Source organism: Gopherus flavomarginatus, chromosome 19 (genome assembly GCF_025201925.1).
Source record: "Gopherus flavomarginatus isolate rGopFla2 chromosome 19, rGopFla2.mat.asm, whole genome shotgun sequence".
NCBI classification, from domain to species: Eukaryota; Metazoa; Chordata; order Testudines; family Testudinidae; genus Gopherus; species Gopherus flavomarginatus.
This window is the reverse complement of record NC_066635.1, coordinates 23,798,083-23,825,784: the sequence shown is the minus strand read 5'-3', so window position 1 is coordinate 23,825,784 and position 27,702 is coordinate 23,798,083. Positions and strand designations below refer to the sequence as shown.

General features: G+C 49.3%; 3 protein-coding genes across 8 annotated transcripts in view; all 3 read right to left on the bottom strand.

Annotated features, from left to right (window-relative positions):
- FLOT2 (flotillin 2) overlaps nucleotides 1-2,382 on the bottom strand; it is a 32,207-nt gene extending 29,825 nt beyond the window's left edge. For 2 of the 4 annotated variants that reach the window (XM_050929274.1, XM_050929273.1), the window contains exon 1: nucleotides 2,265-2,382. In XM_050929274.1, coding sequence (XP_050785231.1) covers nucleotides 2,265-2,313 — 49 coding nt within the window. In that variant the 5' untranslated portion in view covers nucleotides 2,314-2,382. The remainder of the gene's footprint in view (nucleotides 1-2,264) is intronic. The other 2 variants (XM_050929272.1, XM_050929277.1) reach the window with 2 other exon arrangements.
- A 2,058-nt stretch (nucleotides 2,383-4,440) lies between these two features.
- DHRS13 (dehydrogenase/reductase 13) lies at nucleotides 4,441-9,022 on the bottom strand. The gene is made up of 5 exons (XM_050929281.1): nucleotides 8,653-9,022; nucleotides 7,486-7,604; nucleotides 6,555-6,678; nucleotides 6,006-6,317; nucleotides 4,441-5,194 (listed from the first exon to the last, which is right to left on the bottom strand). Exons 1-5 carry the CDS (start codon nucleotides 8,777-8,779, stop codon nucleotides 4,932-4,934), a joined length of 945 nt encoding a protein of 314 aa, XP_050785238.1. The 5' UTR covers nucleotides 8,780-9,022; the 3' UTR covers nucleotides 4,441-4,931.
- Nucleotides 9,023-11,795: 2,773 nt separating this feature from the next.
- The window catches only part of PHF12 (PHD finger protein 12), a 43,233-nt gene continuing 27,326 nt past the window's right edge, over nucleotides 11,796-27,702 (bottom strand). For 2 of the 3 annotated variants that reach the window (XM_050929258.1, XM_050929260.1), the window contains 8 exons: nucleotides 26,644-26,805; nucleotides 24,108-24,921; nucleotides 21,044-21,172; nucleotides 19,217-19,360; nucleotides 16,794-16,892; nucleotides 16,014-16,096; nucleotides 14,396-14,534; nucleotides 11,796-12,950 (listed from right to left, as the gene is read on the bottom strand). In XM_050929258.1, coding sequence (XP_050785215.1) covers nucleotides 12,616-12,950; nucleotides 14,396-14,534; nucleotides 16,014-16,096; nucleotides 16,794-16,892; nucleotides 19,217-19,360; nucleotides 21,044-21,172; nucleotides 24,108-24,921; nucleotides 26,644-26,805 — 1,905 coding nt within the window. In that variant the 3' untranslated portion in view covers nucleotides 11,796-12,615. The remainder of the gene's footprint in view (nucleotides 12,951-14,395; nucleotides 14,535-16,013; nucleotides 16,097-16,793; nucleotides 16,893-19,216; nucleotides 19,361-21,043; nucleotides 21,173-24,107; nucleotides 24,922-26,643; nucleotides 26,806-27,702) is intronic. The other variant, XM_050929259.1, reaches the window with a different exon arrangement.

The window sequence follows — 27,702 nt, the reverse complement described above, 5'->3', positions numbered from 1 at the left end:
TCAAGCAGTCAGAGGTTTAGGGACATCTAGAGCATGGGGTTGCATCCCTGACCATCTTGGCTAATAGTCATTGCTATATCCATCCTCCACAAAAATATCCATTCTTAATTGACCCCCCAAAATCCTCAACATACTATTGCATTTGATGGTTTATCCTAGGCACACTGGGGCTGAGCTGTGGGAAATTGCATAGTTTGGGGGTGTTAATGGATACCACAGATTTCTGTTGCTATGTCTTGCGATTCAGAGTTTATATATTGCTGCTTTCATAATTATATTTTGCTTTAAAAAAATTAGTAATGAATCAGGGGTTAAAATAAACTTGTTTAACGACCAAATTTAAAAACACAGAGGATAATTCCTTCCTTTGTTATTTGTAAAATACTATTCTTGTATCCTGTAAGCAGGTTTTAGAAAATGTTTGAACTCATTATGACCACCATATTAGGCTCTGTAACAGGCCTGTCCTTTAAGAAAGACTTACAGATTGCTTAATAGAATCATAGCCTATTAGGGTTGGAAGGGACCTCAGGAGGTCATCTAGTCCAACCCACTGCTCAAAGCAGGACCAATCCTCAACTAAATCCCCAAATGGCCCCCTCAAGGACTGAACTCACAACCCTGGGTTTAGCAGGCCAATGCTCAAACCACTGAGCCATCCCTCCCCCAACAGACCAACTGGAAGTGATTGCTACTGCCTGCAGGAAATTTCAGGCTAAGGGGCTGATTTAACTGGCTTGCAAACCATGATGATGTAGTTTCAGATACACAGCAATGGGAGTGGAGCAGCCTTATGATCTTAACGTATCCTCTGTAACCCCAAACGTTTGTTCCCTCCAAGGCATGAGGAAAGGTGGTTAAAGATTTGAGGGTCAGAGTCCCTATCACCAAACCCATCCATCACAAAGCCAATGTTGACAAAAAGGATTTATGTCGCCTAAGAGCATATTGAGCAACTAAACATTATCTGTAGATGTCCTAAACATCCTCTTGCCCATAGCCCAGCGTTCCACATAACCACAACAGATCCAGCCATCACCTACAGGATGCAGCATCATGTATTGGTGTTTAATACAATTCCACATTTTGATAGAACCAGGCCCCAGATCCTCTCCCACTAAGGCCTTGTCCTTCACTGTCCACACTTTGCAGTTGCAACTGTAGCATAAATCAGGTAACGGCATAATCATCACTCTCAGTGCAGTTAGCGGACAGGGTAGAAAGGCACCTGCTGCTTCTATTGTTGCCACCACTGTTGATGAATTACAGAAACAGAGCTCACTAGCAGAGCTGCAGCCTAGGAGAGTAACACACCAACGCAACAGTAAACGGGTAGCGTGGGGACCACGGCTGCTGAATGTGCAGTGGTAGCCACACCCTCACTGCTCCAAGGCGGCAAAGGAGAAGGGCTCACATGTCCTCATGGGTGGGAAGGATGGAAACCCCCCACCCCCATTGAAGACCCAGTCAGACACTTTCCCTTTTGGCCACCACCTAAGCGAATCCGTCTCTAAGAGGAAAGGGGGTCTGACCTCCATTCCGGACACGCCGACGCAGCCTTCCCCTCAAGTCCCTCTGCTCAAGGCTCCAATCCCTCCCAAGACATATCACACCTGACTCCTTGGCCTGCAAGGGGCACAGGGGAGCCAAGAATCCTGGGCGTGCGACCCCAAAGCACCAGCCCCAGGTGCTACTCTGGGCACCCCGCCCCGCCGCCCCCAGCCCACTAGAGACCAGGAATGGAGCTGGCACCCAGCCCTGCGCTCCAGAACCCCGCGGAGCTCTGGGGTCCCCTCCCCCATCAGAGGTGTGGGGAACCCCCTGCTAGAACAACCTCCTTCACCCCTGCGGGGGCCGCACTACGGGAGCCCCAAACCCCTCCTGCTGCAGGGGGCCCCCTCCCCCTCAGTGCTGCGGGGACTCCCCCAAGGCCCCCCGTCACGCCAGTAGGGCCCCCAGCCCCTCCCCCTGCGGGCCCCCTTCCCCCTCGGTGCTGCGGGGACTCCCCTAAGCCCCCCCGTCCCCCCAGTAGGGCCCCCAGCCCCTCCCCCTGCGGGGCCCCCATCCCCCTCGGTACTGTGGGGACTCGCTAAGCCCCCCCGTCACCCCAGTAGGGCCCCCAGCCCCTCCCCCTGCGGGCCCCCCTCCCCCTCGGTGCTGCGGGGACTGCCCCCTAAGCCCCCCCGTCACCCCAGTAGGGCCCCCAGCCCCTCCCCCTCGGTGCCGCGGGGACTCCCCCCAACGCCTGCCGGCCCCGCCCCTACCTGACACCACCAGCGCCTCGTTGGGCCCCACCGTGTGGCAATTGCCCATGACGCCGGCGGCAGCGACCCCTCCCCGCCCGACTCCCAGCCGCAGCGGCAGCCTCGCCCCGCCGCTCCCACAACGCCCCGCGCTCCACGGGCCCCGCCCAGACACCGGAAGTACGTCACCGGGGAGGGAAAATCGGTCTGGGGCGTCGCCATGTTGGGCGGGGCTCCCAGGTGGCGCGCGCCCGGGAGAGGGAGAGGCGGACCCGGCCGCCATGTTGGATTGGGAGGGGCGGGGGAGCGTATCTGTGGGGGGGGGTCTGTCAGACGGTGCCGTGCTGGGTGTGTTGGGGTGTGTGTGTGGGGGGTGTCGGTGCTGTGCTGGGTGTGTTGGGGTGTGTGTGGGGGGGGTGTCGGTGCTGTGCTGGGTGTGTTGCGGGGGTGTCTGTCAGATGGCGCTGTGCTGGGTGTGTGTGTGGGGGGGTGTCGGTGCTGTGCTGGGTGTGTTGGGGGGGAGTCTGTCAGACGGTGCCATGCTGGGGTGTGTGTGTGTGGGGGGGTGTCGGTGCTGTGCTGGGTGTGTGTGTGTGGGGGGGGTGTCTGTCAGACGGGGCCGTGCTGGGTGTGTTGGGGTGTGTGTGTGGGGGGGTGTCGGTGCTGTGTTGGGGGGGAGTCTGTCAGACGGTGCCATGCTGGGTGTGTTGCGGGGGTGTCTGTCAGATGGCGCTTTGCTGGGTGTGTGTGTGGGGGGGTGTCTGTCAGACGGGGCCATGCTGGGTGTGTTGGGGGTGTGTGTGTGTGTTGGGGAGGTCTGTCAAACGGTGCCGTGCTGGGTGTTTTGGGAGGTATGTGGGGGGAGTGTCTGTCAGACAGTGCCATGCTGGGTGTGTTGGTGTGTGTGTGTGTGTCGGGGGTGTCTCAGACAGCGCCGTGCTGGGGTGTGGGGGGAGGGTGTCTGTCAGACGGTGCCATGCTGGGCTGGATGTACTGTGTCACCAGCTGGCCTGTGGGGTTGGTAAGGAGCTGGTGTGGAACATGAGGATGATCATTGGACACAGGGTTGCACCTATAGGTAAGTAGTGTCAGCAGCTGTTCAATTGCCCCCATTAACACCCAGCAGCAGCTCAGGCTGATTTTCACGGTTGTGGCCTTTTCTATAAATCCCCAATTCTGTGACCAGCTAACATCTGTAAAAGTGTTAGACAATATCTACAGGGAGTGTTAAAGGGGGTTTCGCCTCATGTTCATTCACTCAGTTTTAAGCAAGCACTTTCCCCCCTATGCTAGAGAGAATTTGAATAGTATCAGAGGGTAGCCGTGTTACTCTGGATCTGTAAAAGCAGCAAAGAATCCTGTGGCCACACTATAGCAGACCTTAAGGTGGCCATCCTGCAGCAAAAAAACTTCAGGACCAGACTTCAAAGAGAAACTGCTGAGCTTCAGTTCATCTGCAAATTTGACACCATCAGCTCAGGATTGAACAAAGACTGTGAATGGCTTGCCAATTACAGAACCAGTTTCTCCTCTCTTGGTTTTCACACCTCAACTGCTAGAACAGGGCCTCATCCTCCCTGATTGAACTGACCTCGTTATCTCTAGCTTGCTTGCTAGCACACATATATATACCTGCCCCTGGATATTTCCATTGCATGCATCTGAGGAAGTGGGTATTCACCCACGAAAGCTCATGCTCCAAAACATCTGTTAGTCTATAAGGTGCCACAGGATTCTTTGCTGCTTTTACAGAATTTGAATGACTCTCATAACTTGCTGGCTGCAGACAAGACACTGTCAGAGAGACACGGCAGCTATCGCACTGGAGGAGGCACCCATTGGCCAGTATGCAGTGAGGATTTACCAGCATTTTGTCTCTTTGTGCACATAGCTGTTACCTCTAGCATCCTGCCCAGAACGTCGGCAGACTTCCTTTGAACGTCAGCCTTCCAAAACCTTCTCGGCGAACATGTATATGCTACCCTGGAATTCTGTGCAGTTCTAGCACATGGACCCCAGCTGACCAGTTACATACAGAAACATCCTCATGAAACTTGCATTTGGGATACCACAGAACTAGGCAATTGCCCCAGTGGAAACGTTTTAAGTGTTAGGCATCAGTGCTATTCTTGAAAGGCAAGGACTGGGGCTGCTCTGACAAAGTGGGATGGGGAAATGATACATGCTCCAGGAGGTGTTTTAATTCACCTTTCAAACAGTTATTTTTATTGTGTTTTAACTGATACAATTATAGAAAATGCTATCAAAAGTGTTTGGTATGAAACAGGGCTTGAGGTGAGAGAAATGAGAGTGGATAGCACCAGCAGAACCCACATCATCAACCTTACACATTGTGGGGCAGGGTAAGGTATCTACATTCGGAGTGGGAGGCCCAGCTCTCAAGATCTTATTTGTTAGATGCAGTGTAAAGAAAATCCCGCTTCTTAAAAAGATGGGTAAATGTTGTTCATATTACCATGTTGGATAGTCTGGCATAGCCTAGATGCCATGGAGCTTCCACCATGTAACTTCTAATGTATCTGAGGCCCCTCATTCAGCTCTGCCTCTCTCTCATCAGTCCAAGGCCCCCTCAGTTTCCTAATGCACCTTAGTCCTACCCCTACAGCAGCCACTGCTATTCTAGTCTATGGTCCCCCCATAGCTGTCCGGGTCAGGGGATAGCACGTTCTAAGCAGTCAAACCCACCATCCTCTCACTGACTTCCCACAGCTTCTTGGCAACAGCATCGTCACGGGCCAGGGGCCTGGGATCTTGTACCCGGCAGTCCACAAAGTACCGTCCACTGAACATCTCAATCCCCTCCTGTGTGGCACAGTAGATAGAGGTCTGGGCTCCGTCAGTAGGGTCTCGGAAGAAGAGCCAGGAGATTGGAACAAAGAATAGCCACAGCCAGATCGGAATGTAGCGGAATAGTTCCGTGTTAACGAACCCTGGAAGCAAAATAAAGCAGCAGCTGCAGGTAGACTGGAATGTACAGGAAACATCCCTCAGCTGGGAGCAGGGTGTCTTACTCAGGAGGCATAAGGGCAATGGTGCCAGTGAAGATGGATAGAGAGAAGGCAAAAACTATGTGGGACGCATGCAGGCACACTGCCTTTGGTTCTTAGTACATTTCACTGAGAACCATCCACAGCCCTTTGGTCTGACTCAGTATGGCCATTCTTATGTTCTCTTAGCAGGAACTTGACTGCAAAGAGGGGTTAAGCATATGGACAGTTCAAAGAAAGTGACTTGCAAAGTAGAGTGTTGAATGGTTTCTGATCTGTACGTTGTGCTTCCTCCAAATACCAGTTCTGCACGCTCAGCACCCATTTTCTGGCCTCCCTCCCACCCAAATTCCAACTGGTGCTGGAGAAGTAGGAAAGAGAATTTAATTGCAGGCAGGGCGAGATGCAGAATTAGGGGTCACGGCCTTGGGAATAAAGAGTAACTTTGGTTCATTAGAAAGCTGCCTCTCTGATTAAAATAGCTGACCAGTCCTCGACTGGGTGGGAGGCTCAGTATGACAGGGAAGAGCCGCAGGAGTCCAGGAGCTTGAGTACCCCTCTTTGGGAGATCTGAAATTAACCTAAATCAGAGATTATCGTCCTTAGTAGCCAGTTTGGATGTCCTGAGGCAGGTCTCAAACAGGACTGGATTGAACTTCCCTTCTTGAGTAGCGAGGCTCTCATCTTTCGCCCCTAGGAACTTGGGTGGGATTTGGAAGGTGCATCCCTAGAGAAAGGCTGGACCCACACTCACCTGGGTGAACAGCATAGCAGGTTACATCGGTTCCCTCCAGTTTGTTGGCCAGCTCTCGGGCATACAAGATGTTGGCCAGTTTGCTGTTGCAGTAAGCCTGGAGGTTCTGCCGTATCCCTTCCACCGGCTTATGGAGGTTCTCAAAGTCTATCTTCCCCGACCGATGTGCACTGGAGGCCACAATCACCACACGGCTCGGTGCACTGAGCTTCAGCCGCTCTAAGAGGAGGTGAGTCAGAAGGAAGTGACCAAGGTGGTTGACCTGAAAGACCAGGTTAAAGCCATCCTTCTTCCTGCCACCTGCTCCAACCCCTGTAGAAAAAAATAAGCTCCAATATACAGCAGTGATCTCTGGTCCAGAACTTTCTCCATCTGACAGGGTCCTGCAAGCCAAAGCCAGTCTACAGTGTATTATTCCCTGCCTCATCACCCCAACATCAGCATCCAGAGATTTCCCCCCAGAACCTCCTCAGCACAGCCTCAGGGCCTGACCTACCTACCCCTGCCCCGCCCAGAGCTGGGGGACAGACTCCGCAATGGGATTCCCACCTGCATTGTTGATCAGGATGTCGAGGCGAGGCTCAGATCTCAGGAAAGTCTCTGCAAATGCTCGCACTGAGTCCAGGCTGGCCAGGTCCAGACTCATGAAGAGAACCTCATTGTTCCCGCTCTCCTGGAGAAAGAGGGGAGGCACTCAGTGTAGGCCACAGTGGTGCGTGGGGCAGTGGGGCTCCGGCCCAGTGACAGCGACAGGGAAGATGATGCCCCGTTTCCACCTTGAAGCACAGGGCAAACTGCGAACGGGAACTAGCAAAGGGAGCTGCTTGCCCTTTAAAGCACCTAGCCCTCGAGCGTGCGTGTGGTATTTTTTGGCAGGCTCCACGGTGGTTACTGTTGGGAACCATGCAGCCAGCCCACATTGAGGCACCTGAGTGGGATGGAAAAAGGCCTCAGCAGGTGTTAAACTGGCAGTTGGGCAGGTAAACAGGGAATTCAGGCATCCCTGGGGAAGTCAGAGAATCCAGCCTGGGGGATGCTGGCATCTTGGTTAGCTCCCTGCATATGGAAATGGGGCCCACCATGCCCGTGGAATGTGCACAACCCTCTTGCCAGCTTTCTCTGTAGGCCAGTACCTCTGCAGCCCTCTATTCCCCACCCACTGCTGGCAACTGTGCCCCTTGCCTCACTGGGGAGCAGCAGAGCCCTTACATGCTGCTCCCGCTCCTGGGAATAAGGAAAGCCTTTTATTGCTTGTGTATCATGGCACCTGAACCCTTCCCAAGCCGGTATCGCTGCCTTCTGCACCTCCCTGGGTCTGCCCCATCCTGAACCTCAGCAAGCCCCTCGCCTTTCTCAAAGTTCGGCAGTGTCCCATGACCGGCACGGGACGGTGCAGGCCTGCCATACTGCAGTGATTGCTCATCTTGGGGGCTCAGACTGCATCCATCTGAGCAAGAGAAAAGAAGCACAGAGCCCGCACCCTCCTTATGTCATAGACAGCCGCTTCTCCTCTCGCTCTGCTGCGACAGGCCAGGATGACGCGAGCTTTTCTCCGGGCCAGATTCAGGGCTGTCATCTTCCCAATTCCAGTGTTTCCCCCTGGAAAAGCAGAACAAGGAGCTGAGCACATCGAGGAGACCAAGAGCAGCCCAGCTCTGTGTTGTGGTAGCACTGCTTTCCCTCTCAACGCCATTCATAGAGCCTGCCTGAAATGCATCCGTCGCTGGGGAGGAATGGTGTCTGGCCTCTGTTTGCTAGAAGCTGGAAATGGTTGACGGGATGGATCACTTGACGATACCCTGTTCTGTTCATTCCCTCTGGGGCACCTGGCCCTGGCCACTGTCAGTAGATGAGCCTTTGCTCTGACCCAGCGGAGTGATTCTTATGAGGAGTGTGCAGCCAGCACACAAGCCCCTGCACAACGAACCAAGGGAAGAGAACTTTGCCAAGGACACCAGGGTCCAAACGTCCTCTCACTGAACTTGCCTGGGGAGCTTTGTCTTTTGAAAGTCACATGTAGAGGCTCCATATGCCGTGTTGTGGGTGGAACTGCTACAGAGAAATCCTTTTTCTTACTAGGAATAGACTGTGGAACTCATTGCCACAGCGTGTTGCTGAGGCCAAACGTAACCACAGGCAAGGAGGGATTGGCTGTTTCTAGGGTTATCATGCATATCCAGAATTAGACTAGTAAATACTAGAGAAGGGTTTGGGGAGGGAAAGAGTAACTCAGCACCTAGCCAAGGTCAAACTCTTGTCTGGGAGACTCCACTGGGGGGCAGGTTATCCCGTAACCCTGCTGTAGGGCTGCCTGCACATTTGTCTCTCATATCCAGCCCTGGCCACTGGACTAAAGGTGGATGGATCCCAGGTGATTCTGATCTGTCTCAACTAGCGGAGTCAAGTCTGCTGGGATCCCAACCCTTGGGAGCTCCAGTCAGGTGCGTTGAGCTCCCGTCTGTGGCATACAGGGAGAAGGCAGAACTGGGCCTGACACCCATGCCCTTGGATGCTCTGCCAACAGGGGCAGAGTCCTGGCCCTGAGCTGGAGAGGGGTGTGTGTATTCCCACTTTTAAGAGAGAGACAATCTACCAGAGCCCAGGTAGCCCCCCACCCCTGGAGGCACCTGTCCCCTCTCCCGCTCACCTGTGATAACCACGGTCTTCCCTCGGAGGCTGCTTTGCGCCCTGCACTTGGCCCCTCTGATGCAGTTGTAATAGAGGAGGGCGTAGAGGCCCAGGAGCAGCCCAAGCACTAGCAGCACCGTTGTCATGGCTTCCCGGGGCGCAGTTAACAGGGTTAGCAGCAGTTCCCCCTTGGCTGCAGCCAATTCACAGATGCCTCCAGCTGCAAGATTCGCGTTTCAGGCCAGGCTGAAGCCTGAGCCAGAACCTGCAGCAAGGGAAGGCCCAGGGCAAAGGTCACTTGCTTCACATTGCATTCAAGCTCTCCTGGGCTGTGCTCTCATGCAGCAGAGCTAGGGCAAGCCTCCTGGGCCAAACGCTGCACGTTCACGCCCACGATGTGTGCAGTGCGCAGCTGGCTCAGAGGCAGGGACAGGAGACTGGCTGTATTTCAGTCAGTCTGCTGGCAACACTGCCCCCTGCAGAGCCATAGCCTGCAAGGCAAGGAGCTAGAGGGCAGGGAAATTTCTGATCAACATTTTTTGTCCGAAAAAGCCAATGTGTCAAAACTGACACTGATTGCAGGAAAGCCTTGGTTTCCATTCATCCCCCACGTCAAACAAACAGTGACAGAAGTGTCAAAGTTCTCAAAAACATCCTGTTTTGGCATTTTCTGAACAAAAACGTTCCAGGTTTTGGTTTCAATGACTTGATAGATGGGAGAAACCAGGTGGGTGAGGTGGTATCTTTTATTGGACCAACTTCTGCTCACGAGACACACAAGCTTACACAGAGCTTTGTGTAAACTTGAGAGCTTGTCTCCCACCAACAGAAGCTACCACCTCGCCCACCTTGCCTCTCTAATATCCTGCGACTGACAAGGCTACAACCCTATTGCTACATACACTAATACAGAATGAAAGGTTAGATAAAGGAATGTTTTGATTGGCCCGGTCCAAAAGCAGTTTCAAATTTTCAGTATGCAGAATTTTTTGAGATTGAAGTTTTGTCCCGATTTGGGATGGAAAATTGTTCTGAAATCTAAAATTCCCACCCCAGACAGGAAACCTGTCCCCCAGCTCAGCAAGGCTGGCGTGTTTGTTCTCTTCAGCAACCCATGACTGCAGTGGCCATGGTGGAGACTCAGCACCTTTGAAAAACTGGTTATTGGCATCTCTGCAGCAGCCCTGTAACAAATGTTAAGAGATTCATGCTCCCGCTGGCTTAGGGGCAAGGCCATTTGCTGCAGTGTCAGTATTCCCCAATTACAGGTGCACAGGCAGCTTTCAACAGGCTTAGACCCACCGCTCACTTTCTGAACTATAGGTTTATTTCATGGTTTTCTATCAGAGATGCTGATTACAGTCTGGTACCATCTCTGCTAGAGAACTAGGACCCCAGCTGTGGGACAAAAACCCAATACGAAAGAACTAAAATAGCAGAGCAGGCACGGGGGGCTTTAAACAATTAGCTATCTAGCCCTGTAGACATGCATTTCACTTTACAGACCTAGGAACACAAAGTCCCAGCCCTATCCCCTCCTAACGGTCATTTGGACAAACCCCTCCTATTCCCAATCATGCAGACCATGGCCACACAATGGCAGCGAGAGGAGTTACTCATGTGGAAGGTCTCCTGTGTGTGTAGGCACCACTTGCTTGCAATGCAATGACATTAGAATCACTCCTCTGGCGAACACTGGACTAGAGAAAACAGCTCAACTGCACCACTGGGCAGTACAAGCAGAGGAGGCTGAGCCCACAGAGGGGACGAGGAGTGTTTGCCTTCAGCTCCTGCATGCTGGGCTAGCAGAAGCCAGGAGCAACACAGAAGGGGTGCACAGCAGCTAGCGCTCTGTGCAAGCCAGTTCCAGGGGGGTTGTGGCCAGCCTCCAATGATTTTAAGTGGGACAAATGGGGGCAGTAAAGGGACAGAGGGCAGAAAATGCTGCTTCAGGGGGTCATTTGGACAGGTAGAAGGGGTGCATCCCATGGGCGCATATACCAACCTCCCTCAGGAACATTCACCAGCACCAGGAGAAGTTCCTCTGCTAGAGGACTCTGGCTGAAATGGGGTTTGCCAAGCACTGAGATCAGCGGCTGGAGGGTACCAGAGCAAAGCATTGCAGTATTAGCATTTACCTTACCACTCACCCCTGCCCCAGGTTATGGCTAAAGATGATAAAACAAATCTTCACCTCCCAGTATTGGAGGCTAAATTCATGCAGGGCTTGAAAACACTTTGCACCCCAGGTCTGCAAAAAACCCAAAGCCAACACATTAAGGCTGCTGCCAAAATCCCAGAACTTACTCAACACAGGAGCATGTTCCCCAAGGCTAGTGATTAGCCAATCCAATGTGTTACAGGTCTCAGGAGGTGAGCACTGGTGTAGCCCTGAACTACAAGTGAAGTCATGGCCCAGGAGTCTTGCTGCAGTGCTGGGAACATGGCTGCTGGGAGAACGCTCCCTTCACACCAGGCCTCACAACCTGCCCGAGGAAAGTTCCCTGTCTGGAGAGGGTGAGAAGCTATCTGAGCCCCAAACTGCAGGTGGGAGGGAAAAAAAGAAGGTTGCAAGTGTGGTTCTCACTCTGTTTTCAATAGTATTATGAGAGTTTATTAATACAGACTTAATGCCATTGGAACAGATCGCAAATCCTTCTGTCTTTGTACAAAAAGAGTGAGTATTTCCAGATCAGAACATCGAGTATAAAACAGTAAAAATACAGCAGAGCACGGCTCTAGGGCAGGAGAGCCGGGAGTGAGGGGAAAGCTGCTGAATGGGAGCAGCTCCCACCCTGTAATAGCTACAAACCTTGAGTGCCAACAGAGCAAGTCTGCTGTGCAGCATGATGCCCTAAGAACATACCCTGTACGGGGGGGGAGGGGATGCGCACCGCCAGTGCATGGCACTGATGTGGTCAAGTACAACGAGGAGCCACAGGGGCCATCACAGATACACCCTGTATTCAAACCTTCCATTCTTCAGGAGCACCCTTTGTCCCCAGGCCTGGAGCAGAGCAGGGGGAGAGGCGCGGGGCACAGCAGGGCTGTTCCTGGGGCCCAGCCTGGAAGCCCTTCTCACAGACGGGTTTTGCCATGGGATGCTCTTGTAGATCCTCGCTTGTGTGTACAGAGTCAGGACAGACAGTCGAAAGCAGGAGGTGACGTATTTTGTTTTTTATATACAGAATACAGGAAAGTTTCTGTAAAGTCTAAAACATTACAATGACTATGTACATCGGAACTAGCTGTTCTGGGGGCGGGGAGGTGGCAGAGAACAAAAAAGACAAACAGGTTTACGACAAACGATTTGCTACAATAGACAGTTTGAGGCAACGTCATACCACATGTAGCACTGTACACAGCTTTAAAACATTGAAATGCCATCACGGATGTATTTACACAGAGTCCAATACTTTTCCTTCTTTGAAATAAAATAGGATGGACACCAGGAAAAGAACTCACTTCTCATTGCCCATAATACACAGTAGCTACTTGTAGTGCAACCATAGCAGGGAGGGTCAGGTAAAGTAAGTGGGGGGAGGACAGCACTTTACATTAAATAAAACAATGATATTGTATAGATTTGCTGTATGAAAACTGTATTTTTCTCTTTTAATATAAAACTATTTCACTGGCACAAAATAGAACAAGTTTTTGATTATTTTACAACTGCATGGGAACGATCTGCCAGAGAGTCCGAGTCAGCCAGCACCCGCCCCTCACCCTCGCTCTGACACGTCCTCCTCGTGCTGCAGCTTTCCTTTTAAAATGAAATGTATAGTACAAATATATGTGCAAATGCCCCTAAAACTTGAGCAAAAGAAGAAAATAATTAAAAAAGTGAAACGTTCTTCATGTCATGCAAGCGGCGCGTGAACAGTTTCTGGGCCGACAGAAAATCCCAACGTGGTTTGTACATTTTTGCATTGCAGGAGTCTAAGGACAGGGCTCTTCTTTCCCCGCGGCTCTGCCTCAGCTCCTAGGGAACGGAGTTGGACCGCAGCACGGGCACCTGGTGGGGTTTCAGAGACAGCTTGTCCTCCAAGTCCATGTCTTGTACTAAGGCAGCGTCCCCTTTGGGCTGTTTGGTCGCAAAGTCAGTGATGCTGAAGACAAACTGCAGGCAGCCCAGTTTGATGTAACTGCCATGGTGGAGCAGGGCTGTTCCTTCCCACCCCGCTCCGCTGCCCCCTATTAAACTAGAGCTGCTGGCTTTGCAATTGCAGGGTTTCCGGCGTTGCCCCTGGGCCTGGGAATTCATCACGACTGCTGCTTCGTGCGGCTCCTCATCCTGTTTTCTGCCTTTGTGGCATTCTGGAAAAGAAACGCAGATGAGAAACAGGCTGGGGCAAGTGTCCTGAGAGCATCCTGAGAGCATCACACAAGCGCAGCAGCTTGTTTCTATACAACATTAAGTGCTGCAGTCACACAATCACCAACCACTTCAGAGTGCAGGGATCTCTCTGTGGCAGTGCGGCACGGAGCTGTATGTACGCCCAGCTGTGGGAAGTGCACGTGGTCAGCAGGAGTGAAGCAATGGGAGGTTACCGAGGTGGAGAATGATGCTTTGAGTGTAGCTGGGGGGGGGACCATTTGCTTCCAGGTCAGAGGCTGTGTTCCCTGTAAGCTGCGCGTGTCACCCAGCTGATTAGAGAGCACAGCAGCAGCATGTTCAGGTGTCCCTCCCCCCATGTTCCTCTGTCCTGAAGCTGCTCCCAGGACCCTCCTGCTGGCTGTGCAGAGCCAGGGAGTGGAGGGGGGGGGGAAGAGGTGGAGGGTGCTGTTAGGGTGTCCCCCATCTCTGCAGAGCAGGGCAGAGGGGACAGCTTAGCTCAGGAGGACTCAGAGCTGCTGCGGTCTGAATGGGGAGTGGTGGAGTGCCTTTCTTAAAGAGACAGTGCAGGTTTCTGAGATTTCCCCAGCAGCCAGCTCACACAGTCAGTCTCTCTCTCTCACTCCTCCCCCCCCCCCAGCAGGGGAGGGGAGACAACAGGGCTCAGAGTCAGGACAGAGCAGGAGAGCTTTCAGTGAGTGTCTTAAAGAGACAGCATGCACACAGTCTCTTTGACACTCACCTCCCAACACATACTTGTATTGTTATTACTACTTGGTACTTCCTGCAATGCACGTACAGTCTCTGTAACTGAATTCTTTCAAAGTGTGTTATTTTAGTGTTTTAACTGGTCTGTGCATTTCATAATTATTATTTCTCTTACACTTTAATTTAATTCTTTGAGTAGTGAGTTCTAAAATGCCCAACCTGTCCTGGCTGGAGTAATTATCCCTATGGTAACTTTAAAAAAAGATACCTATCTGTCTAGGTTTTTTTGTTTTCTACTGGTGGCACACATCTGAATATCCCTTGGTGCACACACCAAAATTCTGTACATGGATGGAAAAAATTAGAGGGAACATTGGTCCGAGGCAAATCTACGGCACAAGGCTATGGAGACCATATGATTCCAGCTCAGAAATGACGGCTTTGGGAGAGGGCCAGGTGTCCGGAAAGGGCCCTAAGTCTGCATTCACTCCAATCAGAGGAAGCAGGTATTTGCAGTTCAAAGCACTTCCTGCTCCAAGCAGCTGGGCTCAGAGGGGAGAGTTATACTGCGTAGCTGCTGGGCAAGTGTGGGCTTTGGGAGACCCCTTCTTCCGCATTCAGTCCTTCAGCACAAGCTGGAGTTTCCACCCCCCACCCCACTGCTAGCACCTCTGGCAGCATGAGGGCAGGGCCCATCTCCCGTTCCTCCATAACTTACTGATCACACTCTGCACTTTGGCAACGATGCTGCTTGGAGGAACGGGCGTGCTCTTCTCCGAGAAGTCACAGGAATACAGAACATTGTCCACAGTCGTCCCATGCTCACTGTAGTTCAACAGCTCGTAATGTTTTGTATTCTAGGAAGGAAGGGACACTTAACATGTAACCCAGCAACACTGAATGGGACAGAAAGCCCAAAGACCCCATTATGCACAGCGTTCCTGCTTCCCGTCAGTGCACTGCTCAGACAGAGGGACCTACCGAGCTAAACAGGCCCTTTCAGGCAGTAGCAAGTCAGAATTCAAGGAATCTGGCTGCACGCATATTACCCAGAATGCTCTGCATGCTGATCTTGCACAGAATGCAGAACGAGCAAATGAAAACGGCTCACACAGTTATGGGCTCACCAATCCTCTGAATGAGATTCACGGAATTGGGAACATGCTGTACTGCACAGGACCCAACTCCCCACCTTCTAATCCTCCGATAGACCCACACATTAGCCACTGTGTGCTGCTCACCACACTACCAAGGGGTCTCACCGGAAAGGAGCGTCTGCTAGTGAACAACACTTAATTCCCCAACCATGGAGCACATTCACTGTGTTGGAGAACCAGCAGGCCTCAGCCCTCCCTGCACAGTGGTCACCAGCACAGCTGTCAGCAGTAACTCCAGCCACAAGGCCCTGCCCCAGAGATTACACATGCTGCCTCGGTATGAGTGAGCCCCTGCCCCCAGCAGAGTGGAGAGGGAAGAAGAGTGACGTGACACAAGAAGGAAGCCACGCGGACTGATCCGCTTGTCAGGGCGGGGTAGGATCAAATTATGAAATTGCTATTACGTTAGAAGTACAATGTTTTGTTAGCTAGGTTTTAGTCCCCGTAATGTGGGCTAACAGGGATAGCCAAGTCATTGCCAACGGGGAATTATCCGCCCCTCGGGTGTTCCTGGTGGGCTCCTGCAAGGATTTGCTCTTGGCCCAACATTATCTCATCACTTTAGCAATGGTTTGGAAAGGGTCCGCAGAGGACGAAATCCGTGTAGTAGTAAATAATGACAGGGACATGTCAAATCTAGAGCACAAGGCAGGCTCATCCGAACAGTGGGTGTAACAGCCAAAGGCAAAGTCCTACATCTGAGGACAAGGAACGCAGGCCTCACGTAGAGGACGGGGGACCATTTCGGAAAGAAGTGACTCTGAAGAGGACCTGGCTGAACATGTGCTCCCAGTGTGACCCGGCGGCTAAGAGCGCTCAAGGGATTCTTGGATGTGTAAGCACAGACGTATGCTGAAGAGTAGGGAGGTTTTCCCACTGTATATGGCAATAGTGAGACCACTACTGGCCTACTGCGTCCAGTTCTGGTGTTCACGCTTCAAAACTGCTGCTGACACTGAAAAGAGATTAAGGCCATGCAGAGACTCAGAGCAGAGTCTGCCCCGAGGGAACCTGTCAGCAGAACTCTGTGCCTCAGAAAGAGGGTGACCAGTAAACGCTGACCCCACCGTAACTCTTGTACAAGCCTGGCTTTCACTCTGCAGCCCACAACGGAGCTCCACACAGCTGCCTTCATCTCCACCTCGGCGCAAGTGGCAAAGCAACGGCCCAGGCACTCACCTCATCGTAGAATATGCAGGCATGTTTGCCAGACACATAGTTACAGTGACCGTAGCTTGTAAGGCACACATCCATGTCAGCTCCTGCAACGGACGGGACAACAAAATACAGGCTCGAGTCAACTGAATTCAGAACAGCTGGCCAGGCAGCACAGAGCGAGAGAATTCAATGGCAGGGGGCTTGGTGAACAGTGCTCAGATAAACCACAGAACAAAAGTTTCCTCAGCGAAACTTCCCCCCTGTAAGATTAAGCAGGGGAACGTGGAAAGCCATTTCAGCATTATTGTGCCCTTTCAGTGTGCTAGAGGCTTCCAGTCTGAGGCAAGAGTGGCAAATGCCCAAAATGATCATTAATCGCTCTTCTTAGCAGTTACCAGCTAGAAACCGACTCTGGGAGCCTAGGAAAGCTGTGCCTTTTTAATGGCAAATCTCTTAGACTGTGCGGTATCAAGAGAGTTAATACTCCCACCCTAAAACAATGGCTATCAAATCTGGGCTACAGGCACCTAACCATGCCAGTCACACGGTGTCCTGCCATCTAAGTGAGCTTTCTTGCACATGTTGCCTGATAATACACAAGAGAAACAATGCCAAAATCCCAGGATAAAATGACTGGCCCCAACATGGCAGTCTCCAAAGAGCTGCATTCACTTCTACTGGGGTGACTTTAGTGCATTATAGTTGGGATTACCTATGTGCAAACAAAATAAAAGCTGAACAAACAAAGTGATTTTTTTCCATTGTGATTCTGCAAGCCCCCAGTTAGGAGACATCACTGACCTGTCCCGATGTAGAGGGTTCTGTAGCACATGTTCACTGCACTTCCTGTGCCCATCAGGGGATAGAACACCGCCCGAGCTTGCACTTCCTTTCTTTGCACTGGAAGACACAAGGGAGCTCTCAACACTACTGACTGTTGCCTACAGAAATACCAGGTTACCGGGTTTAAGTATTTCCCCTACTGGGCTGTCTGGGGCTCATGCATCATCATTTTTAAAAGGAAACTATCAGCTTGAAATCTGGACACAAATCAGAAATCGTTTCAGAGCTTACCCCTGCCCAATTGTTGGGGTTTGACAGTCACATCTTTCTACTGCCCCACTGCTATGTGAAAGACCCGCACAAGCCACATGACTATACAGGGGAAAGGACACTGGGCACAGACAAAGGAAACAAACGGAGGAGAGACTATTTCCCTTTTCTCATCTCTTCCAGCTCCAGGACTGTGAAGTGTCAAAGCGCACACACATCTTCTGAATTGTTCTCCTCCAGTTCCTTTAAGATGGTGCCCCTTTAACCTGGATTTGGAGCTAGCAAAAGCTGCCAAGTTCACAGCCCTAGAGACAGAGCTACTAGTTACCCCTGAGAAAAGCACAGGCAGATGCAGAACAAGCTTTTCCATGGATCAATTTAAAATTCCTACAGCTGGAAGGTTGGGGGTGGGGATTCCCTCTTCAACTAGTTTAATCTTAGTTCAGTCTCCACAGCACAGTCAATCCTGGGCCCTCCTCCTAGCGAGGCTGCTGACAAAGAACCAGCGGTTACATGGACACAGAGCTCACACCCCCATTGCACCTGGAACAGGCAGACCGCCATCCTGTTTCACATAAGGGTCACTCACATAGTTCAAATGGCAACCTGGTCTAGGTTTGAATGGCTCAGTACCTTGACCTGAAACCCCCATGTCCTCTTCCTGTCCATGCAAACACACACGCAGTCTAGCCTAAGCCCCACCCCCCACATGCATCTCCAGGACAGTTTCACATCAAGACAAGAGGTGAAACTGACAAAGCATGCAGATTACAAACCGAGTAAAGAGTGTCAAAAAACCCCCCCCCCACACACACATTTAGAATCTGTGTCTGGAATTCACCACTGGTGTCAAGAACTCTCTCCATGGGATTACGTGGAGCCTTCAGCATGGAACATGCCCAAAAGTTTCATTGTTCAATACATTTCTACATTTGGCTGCTCTGCTTAGTACAGATCAGCCAGCAGGGCTTGTCTCAGAAGTTTTGTCTCAAGTGTCCCATCAACAAACAAAATCAAAATCAGCACAGGGGGAAGTATCTGAAGTGTGATGGGTCAAAGCAGGTAAGGAACACAGCCACGGATCTCCCCTTGGATAGTCTGTGCCAATGATCCGAGATTCAGTTCTACAAGTGTCTGCTGGCCCTGTGCAGTCCCACAGCTTCTGCTAGCTCCAGAAGTGTTAGAAGACAGACAGTTACTGACAGACATTCAGAATCTGTGCTGCAATGCCACAGCCTGAAATGACCAGGTGAGCTGAGACAAGGACAAATCACGTTTGTGATACAGCCAACAGGGCACTACCACAGATCTCACCTCTGTCCCTATTGTACCCCCCTTCCCCCTGCTGGTAGGCCTAGACCAATAGAGCAGGAAACAGCTCCCGAAGGACAACTCTTCTTTACTCCTGAAGGCAAATGGATACGGTTCAGGGAGTCTGTACTTCTTCCTAACAGCAGACTAGGAAGCTGCATACTTGACACAGCTCTAAGGATTAGGGACACTAATGACCATAGCAAGGAAAGCAGAACCCTGACCTCAGGCCCTGGCAGATTTTATAAGTGCAGGAGCTAACAGTTCCCAACTATTTAGTGTTAGAACATATCTGCATTTTAGCTCTGCAGTTACCAATCTGGATGGAAGAAATCCCTGGATTTAGAATGTAACACCCTCGCTGTATGCCCCAGCTTTCTCAGCTCACATTTACGTCTCTCTTGCAAGCCCACAAACCAGTTTTCTCCATCTCCAACAAGAAGGCAGCAGGATTTCAAATGCACTTGTTCATTTGCTTCCCAGCTCCCCGAGTCTCTTACCAACATGCCAGAGAAGGCAGCTGGGCCTCTCCCTTCCTTGCTAGATCAGACTGGTGCAACTTGGCTTAACACCACAATCACAGGAAACAGAACATCCATGGTTGCGAGCTGCGGTGATGCAGCAGGGAGAGAGCAAGCTCCTTTTCCTACCATGTTTGCCAAAAGCTCAACTAGGAGAAGTGGAGGACCATTTCTGATCGAAGAATATCCAGAGAGGAGGGGCAAGAGGAAGGAAGGAGATGAAATGGGGGTCTCCCAAACACCAGAAGAGAGACTCTCTCTGGATGACAATCTGACGGCATGGCATGCTGAGAAAAACCACAGCTCAATGCAAAGAAACTATTCTAGGGCTGCTCTTACCTTCAATGTGATTTGCCAAAGGAGACGACTGATGGGAACTGACACTGCTTGCTACAGATTGAACTTTGGAAGGAAAGAGCTGCTGTATTCTCTGCAAGGCCAGAAACTTGATTAGCTTCTCATCCAGCATATTTATCTCAATCTCTGTTAATAAATAAAAAGCAATTAGTAAGTTATTCACGGAGAGGGCGTCATTTGATCTGCTAAAGCAGCAAAGAATCCTGTGGCACCTTATAGACTAACAGATGTTTTGGAGCATGAGCTTTCGTGGGTGAATATCCACTTCGTCGGATGCATTTTAAAACCCATGGATTTCTTCCATCCAACCTGCATCCGACGAAGTGGGGATTCCCCCACGAAAGCTCATGCTCCAATACGTCTGTTAGTCTATAAGGTGCCACAGGACTCTTTGCTGCTTTCACAGATCCAGACTAATATGGCTACCCCTCTGATATTTGAGCTGCTGTGGGCTTAACTGTCCTGCTCCTAAATTTTGCCACTTGCTTCTGTAAGTAGCAACTCTGTCACGAAAAACTCTGCAGCCTCAAGCACCTAACGTGCAGGGTGCTCTATTACTTTCTAAATACACTCTCTTTCCTAGCAGCACGTATGGACAGCAAGACTTGTAATCCTGGAGAGCTGCAGTCTAGACAGGAAAGGGACATTTGCGTTTTTCTGGCTAGGAAAAAGCTGAAGATTCTACACGTGAGCAGAGACACAGAAAGGCCGTGTGTATTTCAGGCTCTTTTGGGGCATGCCTCTTGTGAGACTCAAATTTACAACCCGGCTGGAAAAAACTTGACAAGATCTATCCCAGAGATAAATGACAACTCCTTAGGAGCGCTACCCTCATTTTCAGGATCAGTGTCTTTCATGGCAGGTTCAACTTAATTGTTCAGAAAGGAGGAGAAATTCAGACAAATCTCTATTTGTGTAAAAGGTAAATCTCAAAACAGATCACTGTTGCTGATAATGACCAGCAAGCAGGACAGTTACTCAGGCTCTGCAAAGATCTGCATTGTGCTCGTGAACAAGTTAGTTAACCTCTTGCAAGAGCCATTTCAACGTAAGTGTCACTGGTAAAAGAGCAAGCAAAGGAAGCAGAGCCATGGTGGCTAGTGAGAGTCCCGCTGCAAACACAGGAGGCCAAGACAAACAGCCAGGTTTTTGCCAAAGGAAAGAGGGACAAAATGGCAGTGCAAGGCAGACTACATAGAAGGGTCACAAGCACCAGACGAAGAACGAAGTTGAGAACTGTACAGCAGTCCTCTGGATTCTCAGTAAGTCACCCTGGGGAGAGTCCAGGTTTCCCACTATTCCACTGACAGGAGGAGAGGAAGAGGTACCAGTCTCTAGGGCAAAGGCAGAAAACGTAGCTGTAGGAAGATGTAGCTGAAGGCAAACCCATAACAATACTGCAGCCCAAATGACTGGTGACCCTACAAAGAATACGCAATTGCTGTTCTCCGAAACGGTGAGGGAAGTGTCCTTGGATCACAGCTAAAATCATGACATGGCCGAGCTGGTGATCTGTAGCACATGAATGCCACCGCGCAAACAGGTCTGGACACCAACATTCTGCACAGACAACCCCAAAGCTTATGAGGTGACACACTCCAAGTACCAAGGTGTGAAAGTGAATAAGACCCACCATTTTGAAAGGGATGGGGCACTCCCTTGTTCACCCAGGGTAATACATATCCACACCGTCGCCCCCTTTACCCAAGTCACTCTCCCCTTTAGCAGGGTATTTAAGGAAAGGAACATTTCCCTCTCGGCAGGTACACAAAGCAACTCTGGACCAAGATAAAGAATCAGACTACTCACCGCCATTGCCATCCATTAATGCTTTCACAGAGCTGGTGAGGTCCAACATAGCTGCAGAGTTTGAAGTGAAAGATGAGGGGACAGTTAAAGAGCTTCCTATGGATACGGTGCTGGGACTGACCTTACCATCTAGAGAGACAGGGAGAGAAGAGAAATGTTAAGATGCACAGTCACCTCTGAGCTACTGATAAGCCCTCAACTCATACTTCTAATTTACAAACTGCACAAAATGGTTCATTTTGCTAGAAGACATGCTTTGAAAAGAGGAGCAACTCCTCTCACAACCAGTAATAAATGCCTCCTGAAAGGGGCCCTAAATGGCACCACCTCTTTTCCCAGAGCAGTTCTAGCTGGCAGAACTGAGATCCGTTTCCACAGGCTTCTGCACCTCTACCATATGGTGAAGGGAAGTCACATTATCCTGTAAGTACAACCTGTGGAACAGAGCTGTAAGGTGTTTGGGGGACACAGCCTGAAACCCAAATCTCACTGGACTCAGAGGGGAGAAATCTTGGGAGCCATTTTTCTGTGTTAGGTTTTATATATTTGCAGAATTTTGGATAAGAAACGTTTTGTTAACCAGAAACAAAATGAATGTTTCTGTAACTTGTTTTGGAGATCTGCTACTGCCAACACAAGTGCCATATGCACTCTGGAAGTCTGAAAGCTCTTTTCTGGGTGGTGAGAATGTAACAGAGAAGCAATGTGCATACACGTGACTTTAGCTCATTCACAAACTGCAATCCTACTACTTAAAATAGTGTGACATTTATAAAATGTCTGCTTCAGAACTACATAGCAGTGAAGGAAATTATGCCCCCATGCCTCAGATACCCAAATCCCCTGCCTCCCCCTGATAATCTATTTAGAATTAGATGAGAAATACTAACGGTGTTTAAAAGGGACATTATTTTTCCTTATCCAGATTCCCATAACCTTCCGTTACTAGAACCAAGAATTAAAGTCTAATTTATTTTTCACTTCCAATGTCAGTCTCTCTTTAGTTTAGGCTCATTCACTTGTTCTCTAGCACAACGCAGCATGAGTTGACTAGCAAATACTGGAGTGGAAACCTACATTCCACCAACATTTGTGATCATAGGATTTTTTTTTTTTAATTTTAATTTTACAGACGTTCTCTTGGTAGCTGACTGGGGCTTTGGTTTGCATTTTATAAAATTTAAAGTTGGGGCTCAAACTGACCTGACAGCATTCCTTTAAGAAGCATTTTCAGTATTATCCATGCTTTGCAGGACTCTTAGAAGCCTGAACATAATGTTTCTCCACATCAATATGGTCCCTTTTCCACTTGGTAAAATTTCCCTCCTTCCCAACCCCATTCTTCCAGCTGTAGCAACAGCCAAGCCAGCAGCCATGTGTTTGCTTTCTCCTTTGTGCACCAATGTGGTTGAGATGGTCAGCAGCCAAGGGCACAGATTTTACATTAAATGCTGCTTCAGAGGAAAAATCCGTCAGTCACTCATACCAGAGATTTTTAAGATAATACTCAAACCAGCTAAGTGATCGCTCTCCCCACTGTATGTACTAACTGTTTGGATGCTCACTAGCTCCAAAAAATAATTTGTTTATTTTTAAGTGCACTGAAAGCACTTTAACAAACCAAACTTAATCACTTCCCTGCTGCTACAGAGGGCTTGGCCACCTCCGGTGCACCTCAGCCCCTCCTATTCTCTGCCTGGGGTCTGTAATACTTGGGTCTCATTTTGGTTGTTGGGTGGCTTGTGACACCGAGAAGGTCAGACTAGACGATCTGGTGGTCCTTCTGGCCTTAAACTTGGACTCTGAACCCTGCTCCCCACAGAACTGTACTGGGAACACCGCCACCTCTGCAATTTGCATCGTGACTGTTACATGTCCTTAATGGCCTCTTTTCAGTTGCACATGGCTTTTTGAATCTTTATGTTGTACAATGACATTTTCTGGGCTTAGACAAGTGTGAAGGTGTTGGTTTATTTGTTTTGAAGCTCGAGGAAAACTGATTCAGCTGTTTCTCTGTACAAGAAAGAAAATATCCCATTCCTCAATTATAAAAAATTGCAATTTTCTGAACAGCTCTACCATTCAAAAAAAGAGGATTCACTATTTTCATTGCCACAATGTGTCTGCATATCTTTGACTTATTTTTTTATGTTATCTGGTCCTAAGGAATACATTTTAGTACGGTTGTCAGCGTCCACGGTATTGTACATTTCTTTTTCAATTAGCAGCACAGACATTACTGGTGCAATTCAGGGTGGATGCTATTAGCCACAAAGCTCACTGAACAGAATGTATTATGCCAGCAAACTTTCACTATTAGTGTTGTAAACTTTATATTTGATAAGTACAGCAGATACGATAAACCTAGTGTTAAACAGACTTGTCCTATGAATAACTTTCACGATTTGGGTATACATCCAGAAGGACAAAGTTACAAGACACTAAACACATCGAAGGTTGTGCAAAAAGCAGACAGAAGACTATTGTAATTCACAGGAACCAGGGTGGAGCTGAGGTTGTACATGAAATCTTAACTGTGCATTTCCTGACTAACACTCAGGATTTGGGTTTTTTTGCATACAGCCTTTGCAAACAAACGAAAGGGCTCATACATTATGGTCTTCACAGCCTTGAGTGCTGCTTCCAACATGACATTAAAGCAGAGATTTGAAGTAATCCATTTGGAAACTCCAGCAAACTTCTCAAAGCAAATTTATTGTTACAGTTGTCAAAATAGCAACTGTGACAGCAACTGAACAGTTTAAATGACAGTGCATTTCCAGAATTTCCAGTTCCTTCTGAACCCCCGATGGATCAACTGTTTCAGAAAGCAGCACAGTGCTCCCCCTCTTTAGAGATGCATTCAACTGGCAACGTCCCACATGGGGCCCAATTTCTGTTTCAGGACCTATGGGCAACACTAACGCTAACCCTAACTCTTTCCATTGTGCCATGTCTGCCGTAAGCCTCGCTTCTTGCGGTTACTACACTTCATGCTCTGAAAAAGATTTTTAAACACTCACTTCCCAGCTGGAAGGCCCAGATCTCCCCATCAGATGCTCACCTGAAGGTGGTGCTGGTGAACAGAATCTGTGTGTGGATCCGATGGCAGAGATCCCATCTCCCGTTGCCTGTGGAGGAGTAAGAGCCCTAGTGGCAGTCAAAGGGGAACCCATTGATCGCAATTCTGCTGTTAGCGGGGGGCCTATCTGCGTCTGGACATTCTTTCTTTGCAAAGTGCTGGTGGTCTCCAGGCTGGCACAAGAGCTTGGTATGGAAGCAGGCATACTTGTGACAGGCGCAGAACCCCTTTGTGCACAAGAAACGGGTCCTGCTATGTTCTCCGTCTTCACAACGGTTCCAACTGAGTGATTCACAAGTCCACAAGCTACTGGGGGTGTGAGGGGCCTAGCCCAGGTTTGCCGATGAGACAGCCCAGGTACTGCATTACCTGGGCCAATTAGCCTCTGAGAATCAGTCAAGTGTGCCGAAGGTTCAGAGGAAACGCCATACAAATGAGGGCCATTTACTTTAACTTCAGAGGCTGTTGGCCCATTAGAAGTCCCGCAAGAAGATACTTTCTTTGACTTATCCATACAAGAGCTGCAATTGACATCTTCCTGTGGTAAAGACTGCTGGGATTGAGAAGAGCTCAAGGAATTCTGGGTAGTAATCCCTGAGGTGCACGACACGGAATAAAGGGAAGGTGTGAGTGCCTTGTCAGCTGCCTGGTAAGGGTTAGTGATTGAGCCGTCTGCCACAATAACAGGCTTAATATCAGCCTTCTCTGTCTGTTCAGAGTCCCAAAGCGAAGGCATCTGCTTAGCAGATAAATGTCTCAAAATGCTGCACTGGAGCGCAACAACACTACAGAGCCACTGAAAACAGAAAGAAAACGTAGGTAAGTGTTACAGGCTGGTCACTCATGCAGCACGTCTGCTTCAACCACCCAAAAGAAGCAGGTCACTTTACCCGGCATCGCTCTGCCTGCTCCTGGAAAGGCAGTTCACCACCACAGCAAGACAACTTAATATAGGTATATTATGGAGCCATGGTAGCTGTTCTGATACAAATGCAGAATCAGGTGGTTAAGAGCACTATACCTCTGTCACACAGGATTTACATCTATTCCATAATATAGATCAGTCACGTTGGTACTCGAGAAACATTTTGCCCAAACCCAAGCTAGTTACAGTGAGAGTCTGCCTTATGCCCAAAATTCCACCTCCAGCTTGCAACAAGATTCCAACAGATTCCACTTTAACACACTACTGACCTTTCTATAAAACGGGTTTCTCTCAATCTTGTGACTCTAGAGAAAGCTGGAGCAGACTGCAGAAATACTTTGGCTTCCTGTATGGAAGCTTTTTTAGGGATAGGGCAGAGAACCTATTTAAACAATGAGGATTGAGGGAGGAGAAAATTCCCACTCTGAATTCCTTCAAGGCTTCTGAAGGCAGTGTACTGACATTACCAGCTTGGGAGGCACTTTCTGAACAAGGATGGGTATTGGCCGAAGGCACGTCACCATGCATCCTTCACTTCCAGAACAGAATGGAGTCCCTACATTAGACACACATACAAGAGGCAGCAATTGCCTTCCACTGAAGTTTAACGCACTCACATTGTGGGACCAGCTCATCTTGTCACAATCTTGTAACAGACGACAGAGTAGCTTACAGCGTAGACCGCTATTTGCAAAGGGATTTGCGGCTTACAATACTGTAACCCAGCAAGAGAACTCACAGGAGGTAGAACATTTAGATTTGACATTAAAAATATGCCCATACAAAGCTTCCAAGTGTCCTCACATTAGTCTTACAAAAGCCACCTAGCAACATGAATGTTAACATACAAGTTAGGCTGGTGGCATTAACTTACACAATCAAATGTATAAAGCAATTTCCCTCTGCCAGATGATAAAAATGTAAACACTCAAATCACATCAAGCATTATACCTCCTCACTCTCCCCTAGACTGTCAAAAACAGCCTTCTCTCTGTGGTGGGAGGTGTGACGATGAGCGGAATGTGTCTGTACAACTTACTTACAAATGCTGGCTCATACACAGACATGGTGGATACCAATATCATGCAATGCCCCATCAGCTGACAGGAGCTGTAGGACCGACCAGTCTGGGGACAATGGACTTTAACGTTGGTACTCTGACCGTCCAATTGCTATACTAAGGAGGGTTGGCTGGAGCTGGGAGACATTTCCCCCCAGCTTGTCGGTAGGGGGCTGGGATTTGGAGAGTGGAAAGGTGCCAGCAGCAGAACAAAGGAACCTGGTAGCGGTGGTGGGGTAAAGACTGTACCCTAGGGGTGTGCCTAGAGGTGCTGAGATAAGAACACTGCATGGGCTCCATTCAGACTCAAGGCTTAACACACAATCCAGCAGCTGGATCCCCTCACAGCTGTCTGGTGAGTGGACAAGAGGAAGCGTTCAAGGAGAGCTGTGACAGGTTATGGGAGGAGAGAGAAGAAAGTCACCACTGCACATATGTTCTAGACTTGCTACTCAGAAAGATACTTTGATCGTATTTAACTGAAATGCACAGCAAAGAGAAGCTATAGATTCAAAACATTTGCCATTGTTTACCTCTTGTTGTTCTGACTGGCTGGCTAAGTGCTCAGAGTTCAAAAGGTGCTTCTGTGAGGATTCCTCAGGGACCCCATTACAGATGAGCTCACCATCCCGAATTGCTGCAGGTGCAAGTAAGGGGGGTGGAAACCGATACTGAGATTTTATCGAATCAGGAACCTGAATTGTCAGGAGGGAAAATGAGACATAAGATAATTTCAGGTGCATTCCATTAAACTACAGTTATTCTTAACAAGTATCATCCAAATTTACTACTGGCCAACGGTTTCCAGGCCAAAGAAACCAGAGATTGTGCCAACTCTGGTCAGCACTGTGGAATACGAAAGGGGGACATCAGAAGATATGAAAGTTTCAGGGCTATATGCAGACTTGGTTTAAGTTGACAACTCTGCTGAAGTCAGTGGAATTTCCCCTGCTTATACCAGATATGGACTTGAGCCCTTAGTGTGTTGGTTGTAGCATGAATGCATCCATTCAACCAAAATAAGAAGAGCGAGGGAAACACATTTATTTAGAATCAAACGCCCATTATATTGAGTTATTCCTCCTCATTTAGATTGGGTGAGGTATTTTGCTGACAAATTAGAACACGTGAAGCAGCACTGGTTCTTTTGATGTCAGCACCTGCTACAGAAGCAGTTCCTCCATATCTCTACTCTGTTTTAGAAGTTAGCCACCTCAAACATTGCAGGAGAAAACCGAAGACTGGACCCCATGCTTGGCAAGTTAAAAAACTTTTCAGTTTCTCTAAATTAGAAACTGACAAAAAACAATGCTGAGCCACACGTAGTAGGATACCCTCTGCCCTGGCAGCTTTGATTCCATTAATCCTTCATCCATCCCCCACAGACAGGTAAGTATCTAGTCTTAGCCCGGAGGTTCTAGTAAAGATTCCCTCCCATTTTGTTCTCTCTTCCTAACTTGTTCCAAAAGTGTATTTACATTTACTACTCAAAGGAGTTTAATTCAGAAACCTCACTAACTTTAAATTGTAGTAGTGACTCTTGAAAGTAGGGTGTTAAGCTAGCTGACCTGCTGTGACTGCAGAAAAATATT

Bases quoted from the DNA above. Each gene is read 5' to 3' on its own strand.
- DHRS13 (XM_050929281.1), bottom strand. From the start codon at position 8,779: ATGACAACGGTGCTGCTAGTGCTTGGGCTGCTCCTGGGCCTCTACGCC. The intron at 7,605-8,652 runs GTGAGCGGGAGA...CTGCTTTTCCAG, and splicing joins GAAGACCGTGGTTATCACAG to GGGGAAACACTGGAATTGGG. The intron at 5,195-6,005 runs GTGAGTGTGGGT...TTTTGCTTCCAG, and splicing joins CTGCTATGCTGTTCACCCAG to GGTTCGTTAACACGGAACTA.